General features: G+C 45.0%; 1 protein-coding gene across 1 annotated transcript in view; it reads left to right on the top strand.

Moving 5' to 3' along the window:
- Positions 1-869: 869 nt before the first annotated feature.
- Positions 870-17,528, top strand: part of tpcn3 (two pore segment channel 3) — a 92,722-nt gene continuing 76,063 nt past the window's right edge. The window contains exon 1 of the mRNA XM_070884567.1: positions 870-1,001. Within this exon, the coding sequence (XP_070740668.1) occupies positions 870-1,001 (132 nt within the window). The remainder of the gene's footprint in view (positions 1,002-17,528) is intronic.

The raw sequence follows: 17,528 nt of genomic DNA, 5'->3' as shown, positions 1-17,528 counted from the left end.
TTATCCCCAATTGACCTGTTTTTTTGCCTCTCCCAGGAGATCACATGGCTTCGGGTGAGGTGGAGTGTAAAAGTGTTGCGATACATGGGGTATCGCAGTTGTGCGGGGCGGACTGGGTGCTCTTTACCTTTCCGCCATTGTCCATTGTTCATAGGTTTATATGTAACCTTCAGGGCTGCTGACCGAGGGCCGCGTGGCTCTTTGTCGGCCGGTGCGGACACAATGGGCCGAAATGGCCTCCTTCTGCGCTGTAGATTTCTATATAAACTAAATATGCCGCGAATGTTAAGTCCTACATAATGCTGCTGCAACACTTCTCCCTCTGAGGAAAAAGTTTGTGACTGCCAACACGCAAGTACAACATATTTGCAAGTGTCTGCCTTTGTAATAATTAATGCAGGTAGATTTTTTTTATTACATTTTGGCTCGGTTTAGCAAACCAAGACGAGTGGCAAAACTTTCCCCCAAACTCCACATCAAATTCTCTGTGGCGGCGGGAGGAGGGGGAAGAGAGAGGGAGAAAAAACGACCCGCTGTTTCCGCTGCTTGTCTTTCCTCCATCACATGACGGCTGGGTAAAAAATAAAAATCGTTAGCTCACATGAGATTTTGCTTTTAGCAAAACAGACATAGAACTTTTTTTTTAAAAGCGCGTTGCAACATTTCATACTCACACAACACACGTGAAAATAAAGTGTTGACACGAGGGAAAGAAATAGTTTTTTTTAAAGGGACGGAAATTGCAGTCACGAAAAGAAGCTAGCCCCCTTGTGCTTGCCTTGTTTCCCCCGCTGACTGACTGGCTCTCGTGCTGCTGGCGGGCGAGGAGCGGAGCTCGGTTGTCTGGCGGCGGCAGGCGAGCGGACACAATGTCCGACAATATGTCGACAGCAGCCCAAGACGAAGGGGAATGGGACAAGCCGGGAAAGACTGAGGAAAATGTGAGCGAAAAGTTGAAGCGACTTCAGCACGGCTTCGGTTTCCCGACGATCGACAATGAGGTGAGCGCCTTTTAATTCATTTGGAATGATTTAACTTAAGCGGAATAAGCCCGCAGTTATCATTTTAAATTGAAGTGCAGTTTTTTTTTGCTATTGCATATTTATTTTCCCCCTGTTTCTACTTGTATTTACTTGGCATTGAAAACAAACCACTTTTGAGTTTTAAGTTCTTTTTTTTAAAAAAAATGCTCTGGGATTAAGTTTTTAATCACCTGGGAGCTCCGTTTCCAGCAATTAAAAACTTAGCCGATCGACTTTGCTCTGGGATTATCTTCCCGAGTTGTAAATCTCTGGAGCGGGGTTTTATTTGAAAGTGGAGATAATTCAGCAGACCATCAGTTTATTAAAGCTGGCTTCCTGTCCAGGATTTTATGCCCAATTTATTTAAGTATTGAAGTGGCATGTTCATTTTTTTTTTTAAACTTTTTTTTTTTAAGTCACAAGTATAAACAGAATGGTAGAAAGCAAACCCACAGTTGATAGTAAATGCCCACCGCCAGAGGTTTGTTTTTGTCACCCGCACTACCCCGGGAACTCGATATGTTTAGTTTGCAATTCAGTCATCGAGCCACGTCTCGTTTCTGGTCCAGTCTCTTGCGACTGACCGGTAAATCTCCCCCGCCCCAGTTCAGAGTGAGCTTTCGACCGGAGATCCCATCTGTCGGGCAGGATTAATTTCCAGGGGTTCGGTGGATCTCGGATAGAACTGACAATCGTTTACGATCCGCTGCTAACGGGGCGGCCAGCCTTTGGAAGATTGGACTGTGGACCTCCTTTCGGATCAGACGTCTGCCCCGTCAGCTGGCCGTAAAAGTGCTTTACAGCCAATGAAGTACTTTTTGAAGTGTAGTCACTGTTGTAATGTGGGAAACACGGCAGCCAATTTGCGCACAGCAAGCTCCCACAAACAATGTGATGACGACCAGAAACTTTTTGTTATGTTGATTTGAGGGTTAAATATTGGCCAGGACATCAGGGATAACGTCCCCTGTTCTTCAAAGTAGTGCCGTGGAATCTTTTACATCCACCTGAGAGGGCAGATGGTGGCACCTCCAACAGTGCAGCACTCCCTCAGTACTGCACTAGAGTGTCAGCGTAGATTTTTGTGCGCAAGTCTCTCGACTGGGACTTGAACCCAAACCTTCTCACTCTGATAAGGGTGCTACATATCATCATCATCATCATCATCATAGGCAGTCCCTCAGAATCGAGGAAGACTTGCTTCCACTCCCTAAGTGATTTCATTGATGGCTGAACAGTCCGATACGAGAGCCACAGACCCTGTCACAGGTGGGGCAGACCTTTGTCGAGGGAAGGGATCGGTGAGGCTGGTTTGCCGCTGCCTGCGTCTGGCCTCTTCATGCTCTTTGCGCCCTCCCGGATGCACTTTCTCCACCTTGGGCGGTCTTCAGCCAGGGCCTCCCAGGTGTCAGTGGTGATGTCGCACTTTACCAGGGAGGCTTTGAGGATGTCCTTATAGAAACATAGAAAAATAGGTGCAGGAGTAGGCCATTCGGCCCTTCGAGCCTGCACTGCCATTCAATAAGATCATGGCTGATCATTCCTTCAGTACCCCTTTCCTGCTTTCTCTCCATACCCCTTGATCCCCTTAACCATAAGAGCCATATCTAAATCCCTCTTGAATATATCCAGTGAACTGGCATCAACAACTCTCTGCGGCAGGGAATTCCACAGGTTAACAACTCTGAGTGAAGAAGTTTCTCCTTATCTCAGTCCTAAATGGCCTACCCCTTATCCTAAGACTATGTCCCCTGGTTCTGGACTTCCCCAACATCGGGAACATTCTTCCCGCATCTAACCTGTCCAGTCCTGTCAGAATCTTTTATGTTTCAATGAGATCCCCTCTCATCCTTCTAAACTCCAGTGAATAAAGGCCCAGTTGATCCAGTCTCTCCTCATATGTCAGCCCAGCCATCCCTGGAATCAGTCTGGTGAACCTTCGCTGCACTCCCTCAATAGCAAGAACGTCCTTCCTCAGACTAGGAGACCAAAACTGAACACAATATTCCAGGTGAGGCCTCACTAAGGCCCTGGACAATTGCAGTAAGACCTCCCTGCTTCTATATTCAAATCCCCTAGCTATGAAGGCCAACATACCATTTGCCTTCTTTACCGCCTACTGTACCTGCGCTTTTGCAGTCAGTTTTTATGTTCCCAGCAAGCTTCCTCTCATACTCTATTTTCCCCCTCCTAATTAAACCCTTTGTCCTCCTCTGCTGTATTACAACATTCTCCCAGTCCTCAAGTTTGCTGCTTTTTCTGGCTGATTTATATGCCTCTTCCTTGGATTGAACACTATCCTTAATTTTCTTTAATAGCCACTAACGTTTTCGCTGTCCTCCTTTTGGCTCGTTTACCATGAAGGAGCTCTGCATAAAGCATTTGCTTAGGGAGTCCTCCAATCATCAAAATTCACAGCGTGGCCTTCGACAACGTGGACCATTTCCCATATCTCGGGAGCCTCTTATCAACAAAGGCAGACATTGATGCAGGGATTCAACATCGCCTCCAATGTGCCAATGCAGCCTTTGGCCGCCTGAAGAAAAGAGTGTTTGAAGACCAGGCCCTCAAATCTACCACCAAGCTGTAGTAATACCCGCCCTCCTGTATAGATCTGAGGCATGGACGATGTATAGAAAGCATCTCAAGTCACTGGAGATATATCACCAATGACAACATATAGAAATACATATGTTACAATATAAAACGAGTTGTGACAGTATTTACCCACCATGTGAGCAAATAATCCTAATCCCATTTACCCACTTTGCTCCATTATCCCTTCATGCCTTTTTCCTTCTTCCAGCTATCCAATGTTGTCCTAGTTTCTGCCTTGCCCACGAACCCTGGAAGTGAATTTCAAAGCCTGTCATTTCTGTAAAGAAGTTTATCATACCCTGTGTTCAAAATATATTTAATCTTGTATCTGCTGCCCCATAACTATCGGAAATAGCCTGCCTCTGTCTACCTTGTCTCATTCATTCTTCATTTTAAAAACTTCTATCATCTCACCTGTAGTTTGTGCTGTTCAAAATGATTTATGAATCCAACTGTTTGTCTTAAATGTAGTGACTGGATGACAAGTTTCAGTTTTGTTCAGAGGACTGGAAGCCCTTAAAATTGCCACAAGGGAGAAGACATGGAGGAAGGGGATAAATTTGTATATCTAGGTGACTATTTTATATTGTAGTGATGAAATCATGAGGAGGTGATTGTTAAATTATGAGGTTCCCTGACAACTGCCACTTAGTACAAGTTGAAGAAGATAGGGAAAGCAACCCTACCCAAACTCATCCCATGCTTAAGAATATCCAAACCAAGCTACTAAGAAATCCACCCAGGGTTGTTTGGTCAATTATACCCAGTGCACAGTTTCCACAGGGACAAACAACCCCCACCCCCTTCCCCCGCTCACTTGGAGTTCAGAGGTTGATGTGTAATCTTGGCGCTTGGAGCTGTGGAAATAATCCCAGCCCTAGTAACAGATCTCTCTCTCAATCCTATTCATAGAATCTTAGAAAATTACGACACAGAAGCAGGTCATTCGGCCCATCGTGTCTGTGCCGATCGAAAGAGTTACCCAGCCTAATCGCGCCTTCCAGCACTAGTTCTGTAGCCCTGTAGGTTACGGATCTAAGTGCACATCCAAGTCCCTTTTATAAATGTGATGAGGGTTTCTGCCTCTACCACCTTCTCGGGCAGTGACTTCCAGACTCCCACCACCCTCTGGGTGAAGAAATGCTTCCTCATCTCCCCTCTAATCCTTCTACCAATTACTTTAAATCTATGCCCCCTGGTTATTGACCCCTCTGCTAAGGGAAATAGGTCCTTTCTATCCACTCTATCTCTAGGCCCCTCATAATTTTATATACCTCAATTATAAACCCCCTCGACCTCCTCTGTTCCAAGGAAAACAACCCCAGCCTATCCAATCTTTCCTCATAGCTAAAGATTTCCAGTCCTGGCAACATCCTCGTAAATCTTCTCTGTACCCTCTCAAGTGCAATCACATCCTTCCTGTAATGTGGTGACCAGAACTGCATGCAATACTCAAGCTCCCCTGCTCTTGTATTCCATGCCTCAGCTAAAAGGAAAGCATTTTGTATGCCTTTTTAACTACATTATCGATCTGTCCTGCAACCTTTAAGGATCTTTGGATATATATACTCCAAGGTCCCTCTGTCCCTCCACACCTCTCAGTATCCTCTCATTTATTGTGTATTCCTTTTGCCTTATTGCCCCTTCCCAAATGCATTACCTCACACTTTTCTGGATTAAATTCCATTTGCTACTTTTCTGCCCAAGTGACCAGTTCATAGATACCTTCCTGCAGTCTGGAGCTTTCCTCCTCACTGTCAACCACATGGCTAATTTTTCTATCATCTGCAAATTCCTTTATCATGCCCCCTACATTTAAATCTAAATCATTAATATATACACTACAAAAAGTAAGGGACCGAGTACTGAGCCCTGTGGAACCCCACTGGAAACAGCCTTCCAGTCACAAAAACTCCCCTCAACTCTTATCCTTTGCTTCCTGCCACTGAGACAATTTTGGATCCAATTTGCTTGGATCCCATGGGCTTTTACTTTTTTGATCAGCTTACCATGTGGAACCTTGTCAAAAGCCTAGCTAAAATCCATGTAAACTACATCAAATGCACTGCCCTCATCGACCCTCCTTGTTGCTTCCTCAAAGAACTCAATCAAGTTAGTCAGACACGACCTTCCCTTAACAAATCCATGCTAACTACCCTTGATTAATCTGTGCCTTTCTAAATGATGGTTTATACAGTCCCTCAGAATTGATTCCAGTAATTTTCCCACCACAGGTTAAACTTAACTGGCCTGTAATTGCTCAGTTTATCCCTTCCTCCCTTTTTTAAACAAGGGTACAACGTTAGCAGTTCTCCAATCCTCTGGCACAACTCCTGTAGTCAAGGAGGATTGAAAAATGATGGTCAGAGCCTCTGCAATTTCCTCCCTCACTACTTTTAGTAGCTTTGGATATATTTCATTTGGTCCTGGTGATTTCTCTACATTCTAAACCCCTTAATACTTCCCCTCTTACTATTTTTATCCCGTCTAATATTTCACTATCTTCCTCTTGAACTTCAACATTGGCATCGTTCCCCTGTTTTTTTTTTTAAGACAGCCGCAAAATATTAATTTAGTATCTTGCCCACATCCTCCGCCTCCACAAATAGATCACCATTTTGGACTCTGAAAACCTTACTCTTTCCTTTTTGTTATCCTCTTGCTCTTTATGTAATTGTAAAACATCTTTGGGTTTTCTTTGATTCTACTTGCCAGTATGTTTTCATGCCCTCTTTTTTTTTTTTGCTTTCCTAATTTCACCCCTGCACTCTCTCTAAACTCTTCTAGGCTTTCTGCAGTATTGAGCTCACGATATCTGATATTGGCTTCTCTTTTTTTGCCTTGTCTTACTCTGTACGCACCTTCACATCCAGGGGGCTCTAAATTTGGCAGTTCTATCCTCTGTGGGCACATGTTTACCCTGAACTCCATGTACCTCTCTCTTGAATGCCTCCTATTTCTCTGGCACTGATTTGCCTTCAAGTAACTTTTTCCAGTCCACTTTTGCTAAATCACTTAATAAAATTGGTATTCTCCCAATTTTAAACCTTTACTCCTGTTTTTCCTTTGTCCTTATCTATAATTATGCTAAAACTAACTGAATTAGGATCACTAACACAAAAATGTTCTCCCATTGCTACCCCTTCCATCTGCCCAGCTTCATTCACCAACACTAAATCCAAAACTGTTTCCCCCCCACCCCCCCGCCCCCCTCTTGTTGGGCATGCTACGTATTGGCTAAAAAAGCCCTCCAGAATGCAATTTAGGAATTTTGTGCCCTCTGTACTTTTACACTGATATCCCAGTTAATATTAGGGTAATTGAAATCCCCTATTGTTTTTGCACTTTTCAGAAATTTGGCTACATATTTGCTCTTCTATTTCCCTTTTTGGGGGTCTATAGTACACTCCCAGCAGTGTGATCACCCTGTTTTTTGTTCTTTAATTCAACCCATATGGCCTTATTTGATCATCCTTCAAACATATCATCCATCCTCATAGCTATAATTGTTTCTTTAATCAATACTGGGACACCCCCCCCCCCCCCCCTCTCCTTTTTTAACCCCCTCTCTATCTCACCTGAAAACCCTGTAACCAGGAATGTGGAGCTGTCATTCCTGCCCTTCTTTCAGCCATTTCTCAGTAATGGCTGTAATATCATAATTCCATGTGTCTATATGTGCCCTTAGCTCATCTGCCTTACACAGGAACATAGAAAATAGGTGCAGGAGCAGGCCATTCAAGCCTGCACCACCATTCAAAATGATCATGGCTGATCATGCACCTTCAGTACCCTATTCCTGCTTTCTCTCCATACCCCTTGATCCCTTTAGCCGTAAGGGCCATATCTAACTCCCTCTTGAATATATCCAACAAACTTGACTCAACAACTTTCTGTGGTAGAGAATTCCACAGGTTCACCACTCTCTGGGTGAAAAGGTTTCTCCTCATCTTGGTTCTATATGGCTTACCCATTATCCTTAGACTGTGACCCCTGGTTCTGGACTTCCCCAACATGGGGAACATTCTTTCTGCATCTAACCTGTCCAGTCCCGTCATAATTTTATGTTTCTATGAGATCCCTTCTCATTCTTCTAAATTCCAGTGAGTATAAGCCTCTCTGATCCAGTCTTTCTTCATATGTCAGTCCTGCCATCCCGGGAATTAGTCTGGTGAGCCTTTGCTGCACTCCCTCAATAGCAAGCATATCCTTCCTCAGATTAGGAGACCAAAACTCAAGTTGTGGTCTCACCAAGGCCCTGTACAACTGCAGCAAGACCTCCCTGCTCCTATACTCAAATCCTCTTGCTATGAAAGCCAGCATGCCATTTGCTTTCTTTCAATGACTGATGTACCATGACACCCAGGTCTTGTTGCACCTCCCCTTTTTACTAATCTGTCACCATTCAGATAATCTGCCTTCCTGTTTTTGCCACCAAATTGGATAACCTCACATTTATTCACTATTCCTAGTCTCGCATTAAAGTATATACCATTTAGCACTGTCAATCTTCCTTGTCTCTCTAATGGCCTTTCTTTCCTCTGTCTTCCAAACTCGCTTACTAATTTTCTGCTTTCCATTTCCAGCTTGGTTTCTCTCCCTTCAGACAATGCTCTCTGATTCCCATCCCCCTGCCAAGCTAGTTTAACCCGTCCCCAACAGCACGAGCAACCTGTGCCCGCCCCCCCCCCTCCCCCAAACCAATGAGAATGTTGGTCCCGGCGCTGTTGAGGTTCAACCCATCCTGCTTGTGCAGGTTCTATCGCTCCCAGAAATGGTCCTAACTCTTCAGGAATCTAAAGCCTTCCCTGCTGCACCATCTCTCCAGCCACGCATTCATCCCTTCTATTGTCATATTTCTGTACTCACAAGCATGTCACACCGGGAGTAATCTGGAGACTACTACCTTTTCGATCTTTTTAATATCTCTCCTTGCTCCATAAAATCTGTCTGCCTCTTCCTATGTCATTGGTGCCGATATGGACCACGACCTTTAACTATTCACCCACTCCCCCTCAGAATGTCCTGCAGCTGCTCAGTGACATCCTTCACCCTGGCACCAGGGAGGCAACATACCATCCTGAGGTCATGTCTGTGGCTGCAGAAACACCTCCCCTAACTATTGAATCCCCTACCACTATTGCTCTTCCTTCCCCCCCCCCCCCCCCCCCCCCCCCCCCCCAATGCAGCTGAGCCACCCGTGGTGCCATGGACTTGGCTCTGGCTGCACTCCTCAGAAGAACTATCATCGCCAATAGTACTCGGAACAAAATACTGGTTGGAGGGAGAGATGCACTCGGAGGCATCCTGCACTACTTGCCTGGTTCTCCTCTTCTCTTCTGTCAGGCAGTCACCCATTCCCTCTCTGCCTGCATACTCTTAAGCTGCGGGGTGACCACCTCCTAGAAGCATGCTATCCACAAAGTTCTCAGCCTGCAGTGACTCCAGCCGTCGCTCAAGCTCCAAAACATGGATCTGGAGCTGCTCTAGCTTGTGACACTTCCTGCACATGTGGGTTGTCCAGGACTTCCCATATGGCCCAGGATGTGCATTCCATGGGACTGAGCTGTCCTGCCATGTCTGTATTTATCAGGTTATTAACTAAAGTTTTTAGTATAGTTTCCCGGTCCTAGTTTAAACCACTGACCTAGTTTGGAGAGTAAAAAACCTTAATACTCACCAACCAATCACCTATTTGCTGTCCTGTGACGTCACTTTTGAGTTTCTGTCTGTGCTTAGCCGAATTCCCGCTCACTGACTCCTGAACACACCAACTCTCGCTGATCAGTGCATTGGAATACTGTAGATTTTTTCTATTTATTTGATCGCTGGCAAGGCCGGCATTTATTGCCCAAACTGAATTGCCCTCGAAGGCGGTAAGCTACCTTCTTGAACCGGTGCAGTCCGTATGGTGAAGGTACTCCCATAGTGCAGACTTTGTTGTCGTGGTTTGGTACAACTGAGTGGCTTGCTGGGCCATTTCAAAGGGCAGTTAAGTGTCAATCACATTACTGTAGGTTCACCACTACACTCTCTTTCCTGTCACTTAACCATTTTCATATCCACGCTGACACTGTCCCTTTTATTCCATGGGCTTCAATTTTTCTGGCAAGTCTATTCTATGGCACTTTGTCAAACACCTTTTGGAAATCCATGAACATTATGTCCATTGCATCACCCTCATCAACCCTCTCTGTTTCCTCATCAAAAACCTCAATCAAGTTGGTTAAACACGATTTGCCTTCAACAAATCTGTGCTGGCTTTCCTTAATTAATCCACCCCTACCCAAGTGACTGTTAATTTTGTCCCTGATTACTGTTTCTAAAAGTTTCCCCACTAACAAGGTTAAACTGACTGGCTTGTAGTTGGTGGGTTTATCTTTACACTCTCTTTTTGAGCAATGGTGTAACATTTGCAATTCTCTGCCCCCCCCCCCTCATATCTATGGAGGATTCGAATATTATGGCCAGTGCCTCTGATTTCCGCCCTCAATTTTCTCAGCATCCCAGAATGCATTCCATCAGCTCCTGGTGATTTATCTACTTTAAGTACAATCAGCCTTTCTAATACCTCTTATTTATCAATTTTTATCCTATCAAGTGTTTCCACTACCCCTTCCTTCACTGTCTATAGCAACATCCTTTTCTATGGTGAAGACACATGCAAAGTACACATTTAGTACCTCAGCCTCTGTGCATAGGTCTCTTTTTTGGTCCCTAACAGGACCCACCCCTTCTCTTACTACTATTTTACTATTTATGTGCCTATAGGAGACTTTTGGATTACCTTTTATGTTGGCTGCCATTCTATTCTCATATCCTCTCATTTTCTTTTTCACTCCTCCTCTGACCTTTCTATATTTAGCCTGATTCTCAGATGTATTTGCAACTTGCAACTTGGAACCTGACATCTGACATGCGTGCTATTAATCTGCTTCATTCTATTCTCAATCTGTTTCGCCATCTAGGGAGCTCTGAACTTTGGTTTCCCTACCTGTCCCCCTCGTGGATTGTATCTCGATTTGTATCTGAACTATTTCCTCTTTAAAGGCAGCCCATTACTCCATTACAGTTTTTGATTCCAGTTTACCCGGGCCAGATCTGTTTTCATCCCACTGAAATTGGCCTTCCCCCAGTTCAACATTTTTACTCTAGATTGTTCCCTGTCCTTTTCCATGGCTAATCTAAACCTTATGATACTATGATCACTGTTCCCTAAATGTTCCCCTACTGACACTTACTCCACTTGACCCACCTCATTCCCCAGAACCAGATCCAGCAATACCTCCTCCCTCATCGGGCCGGAAATATACTGATCAAGAAAGTTCTCCTGAACAAACTTCAGAAATTCTTCCCCCTCTCTGCCCTTTACACTATTACGATCCCAGTCTATATTAGGATAGTTGAAATCTCCCATTGTTACTGCTCTATAGTTCTTGCACCTCTCTATAATTTCTCTGCAAATTTGCTCTTCCATATATTTCACACTATTTGATAGTCTATAGAATACATCTAGTAGTGTAATGGCACCTCCTATTATTTCTTGACACTAGCCATATAGATTCTGCCCTTGACCCCTCTAGAACATCCTCCCTCTCCAGCACTGCAACATCCTCCTTAACTAATCCTGCCACACCACCTCCTATCTTTCCTTCCCTATCTTTCCTGAACACCTTATAACCAGGAATATTTAATACCCAATCCTGCCCATTGAGCCAGATCTCTGTTATTGCCACAACATCATATTCCCATGTGGCTATTTGTGCCTGCAGCTCACTTACCTTGTTTACTACACTTTGTGTGCTTGCATGCATACATACACTGTAAACCTATCTTAGACCATCCTGTATTCTCTTAGTTGTACCCCATCTAATACCTTACTATTTCTTACTTTCATGCTCTCTGCACCTCTCAATCCCTTGAGCACTATTTCCCCTTTCTAATGTTACATCCTGGTGCTCACCCCCTGCCGAATTAGTTTAAACCCTCCCCAATAGCGCTAGCAAACCACCCCGTGAGGATCCTGGTTCCGGTTCTGTTGAGGTGAAAACCGTCTGGCCCCCATAAACGGTCCCTATGCCCCAGGAATCTGAAGCCCTACCTCCTGTACCATCTCTCTAGCCACGCATTCATCTGCTCTACCTCCTATTTCTGTACTCACCTGCACCGGGAGTAATCTGGAAATTGCTACCTTGAGATCCTGCTTTTTACTCCCTTTCCTAGCTTGCTAAAATCTGCCTGCAGGATCTCATCCCTCTTTCTACCTGCGTCGTTGGTACCGATATGGCCCATGTCTCCTCGCTGTCTGCCCCCTCTCGCCCCCGGAGAATCTAGAGGACTATCTATAAATCCAAACGTGTTATTGGCTTGGTGGATAATTAAAGGAATGCCAATGAATTAATTTAAACTTTACACTGGGGGTGTCCAACTTTTTGGAGCAAGTGCCTGGATACATGCAGTGTCAATGAATGAACTGTGTATAATTAGAATATGTTGGTTTAGGCAGAATCCTAATTGAGCATCATGTTTGGCACAGTCACTTTCTTTTTGAATGAAACATTTGTGTTTTTTTGCAAAATTCCATCTGCTCAGATGTACAAATACCACTTCCACCCCAGTGTATAAATGCATTGTGCAATCCCCTACCATACACACAACTCAAAATCCCCATGCACAAAGATTGAAACACTGGCTGGTTGCTGGTGCCCACTTTTGCTTTTCACTTCCTGATCTGGTATTTACTTCTGCCTGGTCTGCTCCAGTGTATCCACTGCCACTGCTCACTCCTACTGTGATCCCCACCACTGCCGCTGCTCAGTTTGCTTCTGCTGTGTCGCCGTAGGGCAGCACGTAGATGAAAAATAGGAGGTGGCCAAGGATAGATCCTTGAGAGATCTCCGGAGGTAACGGGGTGGGAAGAGAAGTCATTGCAGGAGATTCTCTCGCTATCTCTGGACAGGTCGGAGGGGAACCAGGCAAGGGCAGCCCCACCCAGCTGGACAATGGAGGAGAGGCGTTGGAGATGGGTGGTGTGGTCAACCCGGTAAAAGCTGCTGCCTGGTTGATAAGGTAGGCCAGGAAGTTTAAAGAGCTATGGTTGAGCAGAGGTCTAAACCAGAATTGCATGTAGAAAAAAGTAATGGGTAAGACCTTTTGAGGGCTGGGTAAAAGGAGCTTGAGGGCCAGTCTGGCCTGCAGGTTGCCCCTTGAACATCTTGTCTGAGACCATGCCCTTGCCCTTGTTTGTTTGTCTGAAAAATGTAGCATCATTTGTATCTAAGTATGTCTGAAGCATGCAACATTGCTAGAAGCCTGATCTGGCTGCCTTTTTGTCACATTTAATCTAGGGCCGAAACATGCCTCATGGTCTGGCCTACCCCTAAACTCTCCTTCTCAGCTCTGTGCATTGAATGGAGGATTGGGACCCAGGATGTTTTATAAGCCACATATGTGGGGGGTGTCTTGTTCCAATCAGTACTTTAGGATGAAGCTGTCAGGAGTATTTGTCATCAGATCACACACATTGCCACATAGCCTTTCATACAGATATCATTGAGTGTTTTTTTTTAAGTACAATATTTTCTTTTAATATAGTGACAAATGGGGGTGGTTTTGCTGCCATTTGTAACATTGTAAATTTATAAAATCAGAACAAGTTTTTAAAAAAAAATACTTTTTAATGTAATTATTCCAGTTTTATTGCGTTTCAATGAAATGCTGGTTGGCGCTACATTTAAATTTGTCGTTGAATTGCTAGTTGCAACCAGCAAACCTCCAACCCACTTCTTTCCAAGCCACCCTGCATGTGGCAGGGTGTTACGACTTTTCTTTCTCCCCGTTGTTGCTTTGCCCAATTGACCATTCCTCATGTGAGCCTTACGCTGAGTATCGTCGGGCTACTTTTTTTTTTTATATTCGTAGCCAATCTTTCCAATTCTTTGTCAAATCACAAACGCCAGAGGTCACCTTGCACACATCAAGGATCACTCTGCGCCAATGCTCTTAGCCAAAAGGCCGAGAGCCACTGCACCATTCCTGGAAGTACTGCAATACCAGGTTCGTGCCATGGAGGTGGATGGGTCAGCAACCCCACACACCTCCGTGGAGGTGGATGGGTCAATCCACCCCACCCACCTCCTATTTCCAAAAAGCATAGGAGAACCACCTTCCTGATCCAGGGAGAACCACTTTGGGGTCATGGTTACTCCCCTGTCAGGTCAGTTACGCATGATCTTAGTCGTCGGGCTACTTCTTCATTGAGGTCATCACAGCTGAGTGCAATCCTATTCTCTCTCCCATCAACAGAAACATGTGCGCACTTAGTTTCTGGACCAACAACAGGCTTCAATTAGATAGCGCTTTTAACATGGGCTAAAAAGGTCCACTGTACCACTGGCCATCGGCAACTGGAAGCCTGGCTCTTTATTTTGTTCCCTTCCCCTGTCCAGGACAGCTGAGGTAACTTGTAATGCCTCACCTCACTGTACGCACTTTGTCCTGAAATAACCTAACTCCACACACAGCAGTGACCTAAACTGGGAACTTGTGGTCTAGTCTGGCCCTGTACTACACTGAGCGATGCCAAATGTGCTAAAAGCTATTGAGTGGAGGGGACCGACTGCGTGTTCAACATTCTTCTTTCACTGATAAATGGTGTGTGGGTTTAGGGGCATCTGGGGAAACCGGAGCCAAAATCAACATTTATTTGTTTTTCTAATTTTCCCCATACCCTCCAATTGCCCCTGTACTCAGATCCCCTCGCTATGAAGGCCAACATGCCATTTGCTTTCTTAACCGCCTGCTGCACCTGCATGCCAACCTTCAATGACTGATGTACCATGACACCCAGGTCTCGTTGCACCTCCCCTTTTCCTAATCTGTCACCATTCAGATAATAATCTGTCTCTCTGTTTTTACCACCAAAGTGGATAACCTCACATTTATCCACATTATACTTCATCTGCCATGCATTTGCCCACTCACCTAACCTATCCAAGTCGCTCTGCAGCCTCATAGCATCCTCCTCGCAGCTCACACTGCCACCCAACTTAGTGTCATCCGCAAATTTGGAGATACTACATTTAATCCCCTCGTCTAAATCATTAATGTACAGTGTAAACAGCTGGGGCCCCAGCACAGAACCTTGCGGTACCCGACTAGTCACTGCCTGCCATTCTGAAAAGTACCCATTTACTCCTACTCTTTGCTTCCTGTCTGACAACCAGTTCTCAATCTATGTCAGCACACTGCCTCCAATCCCATGTGCTTTAACTTTGCACATTAATCTCTTGTGTGGGACCTTGTCGAAAGCCTTCTGAAAGTCCAAATATACCACATCAGCTGGTTCTCCCTTGTCCACTCTATTGGAAACATCCTCAAAAAATTCCAAAAGATTTGTCAAGCATGATTTCCCTTTCACAAATCTATGCTGACTTGGACCTATCATGTCATCTCTTTTCAAATGCGCTGCTGTGACATCCTTAATAATTGATTCCATCATTTTACCCACTACCGATGTCAGGCTGACCGGTCTATAATTCCCTGTTATCTCCCTCCTTTTTTTTAAAAGTGGGGTTACATTGGCTACCCTCCACTCGATAGGAACTGATCCAGAGTCTATGGAATGTTGGAAAATGACTGTCAATGCATCCGCTATTTCTAAGGCCGCCACCTTAAGTACTCTGGGATGCAGTCCATCAGGCCCTGGGGATTTATCGGCCTTCAATCCCATCAATTTCCCCAACACAATTTCCTGACTAATAAGGATTTCCCTCAGTTCCTCCTCCTTACTAGACCCTCTGACCCCTTTTATATCCGGAAAGTTGTTTGTGTTCTCCTTAGTGAATACCGAACCAAAGTACTTATTCAATTGGTCTGCCATTTCTTTGTTTCCTGTTATGACTTCCCCGAATTCTGACTGCAGGGGACCTACGTTTATCTTTACTAACCTTTTTCTCTTTACATATCTATAGAAACTTTTGCAATCCGTCTTAATGTTCCCTGCAAGCTTCTTCTCGTACTCCATTTTCCCTGCTCTAATCAAACCCTTTGTCCTCCTCTGCTGAGTTCTAAATTTCTCCCAGTCCCCGGGTTCGCTTCTATTTCTGACCAATTTGTATGCCATTTCCTTGGCTTTAATACTATCCCTGATTTCCCTTGATAGCCACGGTTGAGCCACCTTCTCTCTTTTTTAATTTTACGCCAGACAGGAGTGTACAATTGTTGTAGTTCATCCATGCGGTCTCTAAATGTCTGCCATTGCCCATCCACAGTCAACCCCTTAAGTATCATTTGCCAATCTATCCTAGCCAATTCACGCCTCATACCTTCAAAGTTACCCTTCTTTAAGTTCTGGACCATGGTCTCTGAATTAACTGTTTCATTCTCCATCCTAATGCAGAATTCCACCATATTATGGTCACTCTTCCCCAAGGGGCCTCGCACAACGAGATTGCTAATTAATCCTCTCATTATACAACACCCAGTCTAAGATGGCCTCCCCCCTAGTTGATTGCTCGACATATTGGTCTAGAAAACCATCCCTTATGCACTCCAGGAAATCCTCCTTCACCGTATTGCTTCCAGTTTGGTTAACCCAATCTATGTGCATATTAAAGTTACCCATTATAACTGCTGCACCCTTATTGCATGCACCCCTAATTTCCTGTTTGATGCCCTCCCCAACATCACTACTACTGTTTGGAGGTCTGTACACAACTCCCACTAACGTTTTTTGCCCTTTGGTGTTCTGCAGCTCTACCCATATAGATTCCACATCATCCAAGCTAATGTCCTTCCTAACTATTGCATTAATCTCCTCTTTAACCAGCAATGCTACCCCACCTCCTTTTCCTTTTTATTCTATCCTTCCTGAATGTTGAATACCCCTGGTTGTTGAGTTCCCAGCCCTGATCATCCTGGAGCCACGTCTCCGTAATCCCGATCACATCATATTTGTTAACATCTATTTGCACAGTTAATTCATCCACCTTATTAGGATGGGATACTCCTTGCATTAAGACACAAAGCCTTCAGGCTTGTTTTTTTAACACCCTTTGTCCTTTTAGAATTTTGCTGTACAATGGCCCTTTTTGTTCTTTGCCTTGGGTTTCTCTGCCCTCCACTTTTCCTCATCTCTTTTCTGTCTTTTGCTTTTGTCTCCTTCTTTTTGTTTCCCTCTGTCTCCCTGCATTGGTTCCCATCCCCCTGCCATATTAGTTTAACTCCTCCCCAACAGCACTAGCAAACACTCCCCCTAGGACATTGGTTCCGGTCCTGCCCAGGTGCAGCCCGTCCGGTTTGTACTGGTCCCACCTCCCCCAAAACCGGTTCCAATGCCCCAGGAATTTGAATCCCTCCCTGCTGCACCACTGCTCAAGCCACGTATTCATCTGCGCTATCCTGCGATTCCTACTCTGACTAGCACGTGGCACTGGTAGCAATCCCGAGATTACTACTTTTGAGGTCCTACTTTTTAATTTAGCTCCTAGCTCCTTAAATTCGTTTCATAGGAGCTCATCATTTTTTTACCTATGTCGTTGGTACCAATGTGCACCACGACAACTGGCTGTTCTCCCTCCCTTTTTAGAATGTCCTGCACCTGCTCCGAGACATCCTTGACCCTTGCACCAGGGAGGCAACATACCATCCTGGAGTCTCGGTTGCGGCCGCAGAAACGCCTATCTATTCCCCTTACAATTGAATCCCCTATCACTATCGCTCGCCCACACTTTTTCCTGCCCTCCTGTGCAACGGAGCCAGCCACGGTGCCATGAACTTGGCTGCTGCTGTCATCCCCCGCAACAGTACTCGAAGCAGTGTATCTGTTTTGCAGGGGGATGACCACAGGGGACCTCTGCACTACCTTCCTTGCACTGCTCTTCCTGCTGGTCTTCCATTTCCTATCTG

The sequence above is a fragment of the Pristiophorus japonicus genome, chromosome 7, assembly GCF_044704955.1.
Source record: "Pristiophorus japonicus isolate sPriJap1 chromosome 7, sPriJap1.hap1, whole genome shotgun sequence".
In the NCBI taxonomy this organism is placed as follows: Eukaryota; Metazoa; Chordata; class Chondrichthyes; family Pristiophoridae; genus Pristiophorus; species Pristiophorus japonicus.
The sequence above is the reverse complement of the archived record's forward strand: the minus strand, read 5'-3'. Positions and strand labels throughout refer to the sequence as shown.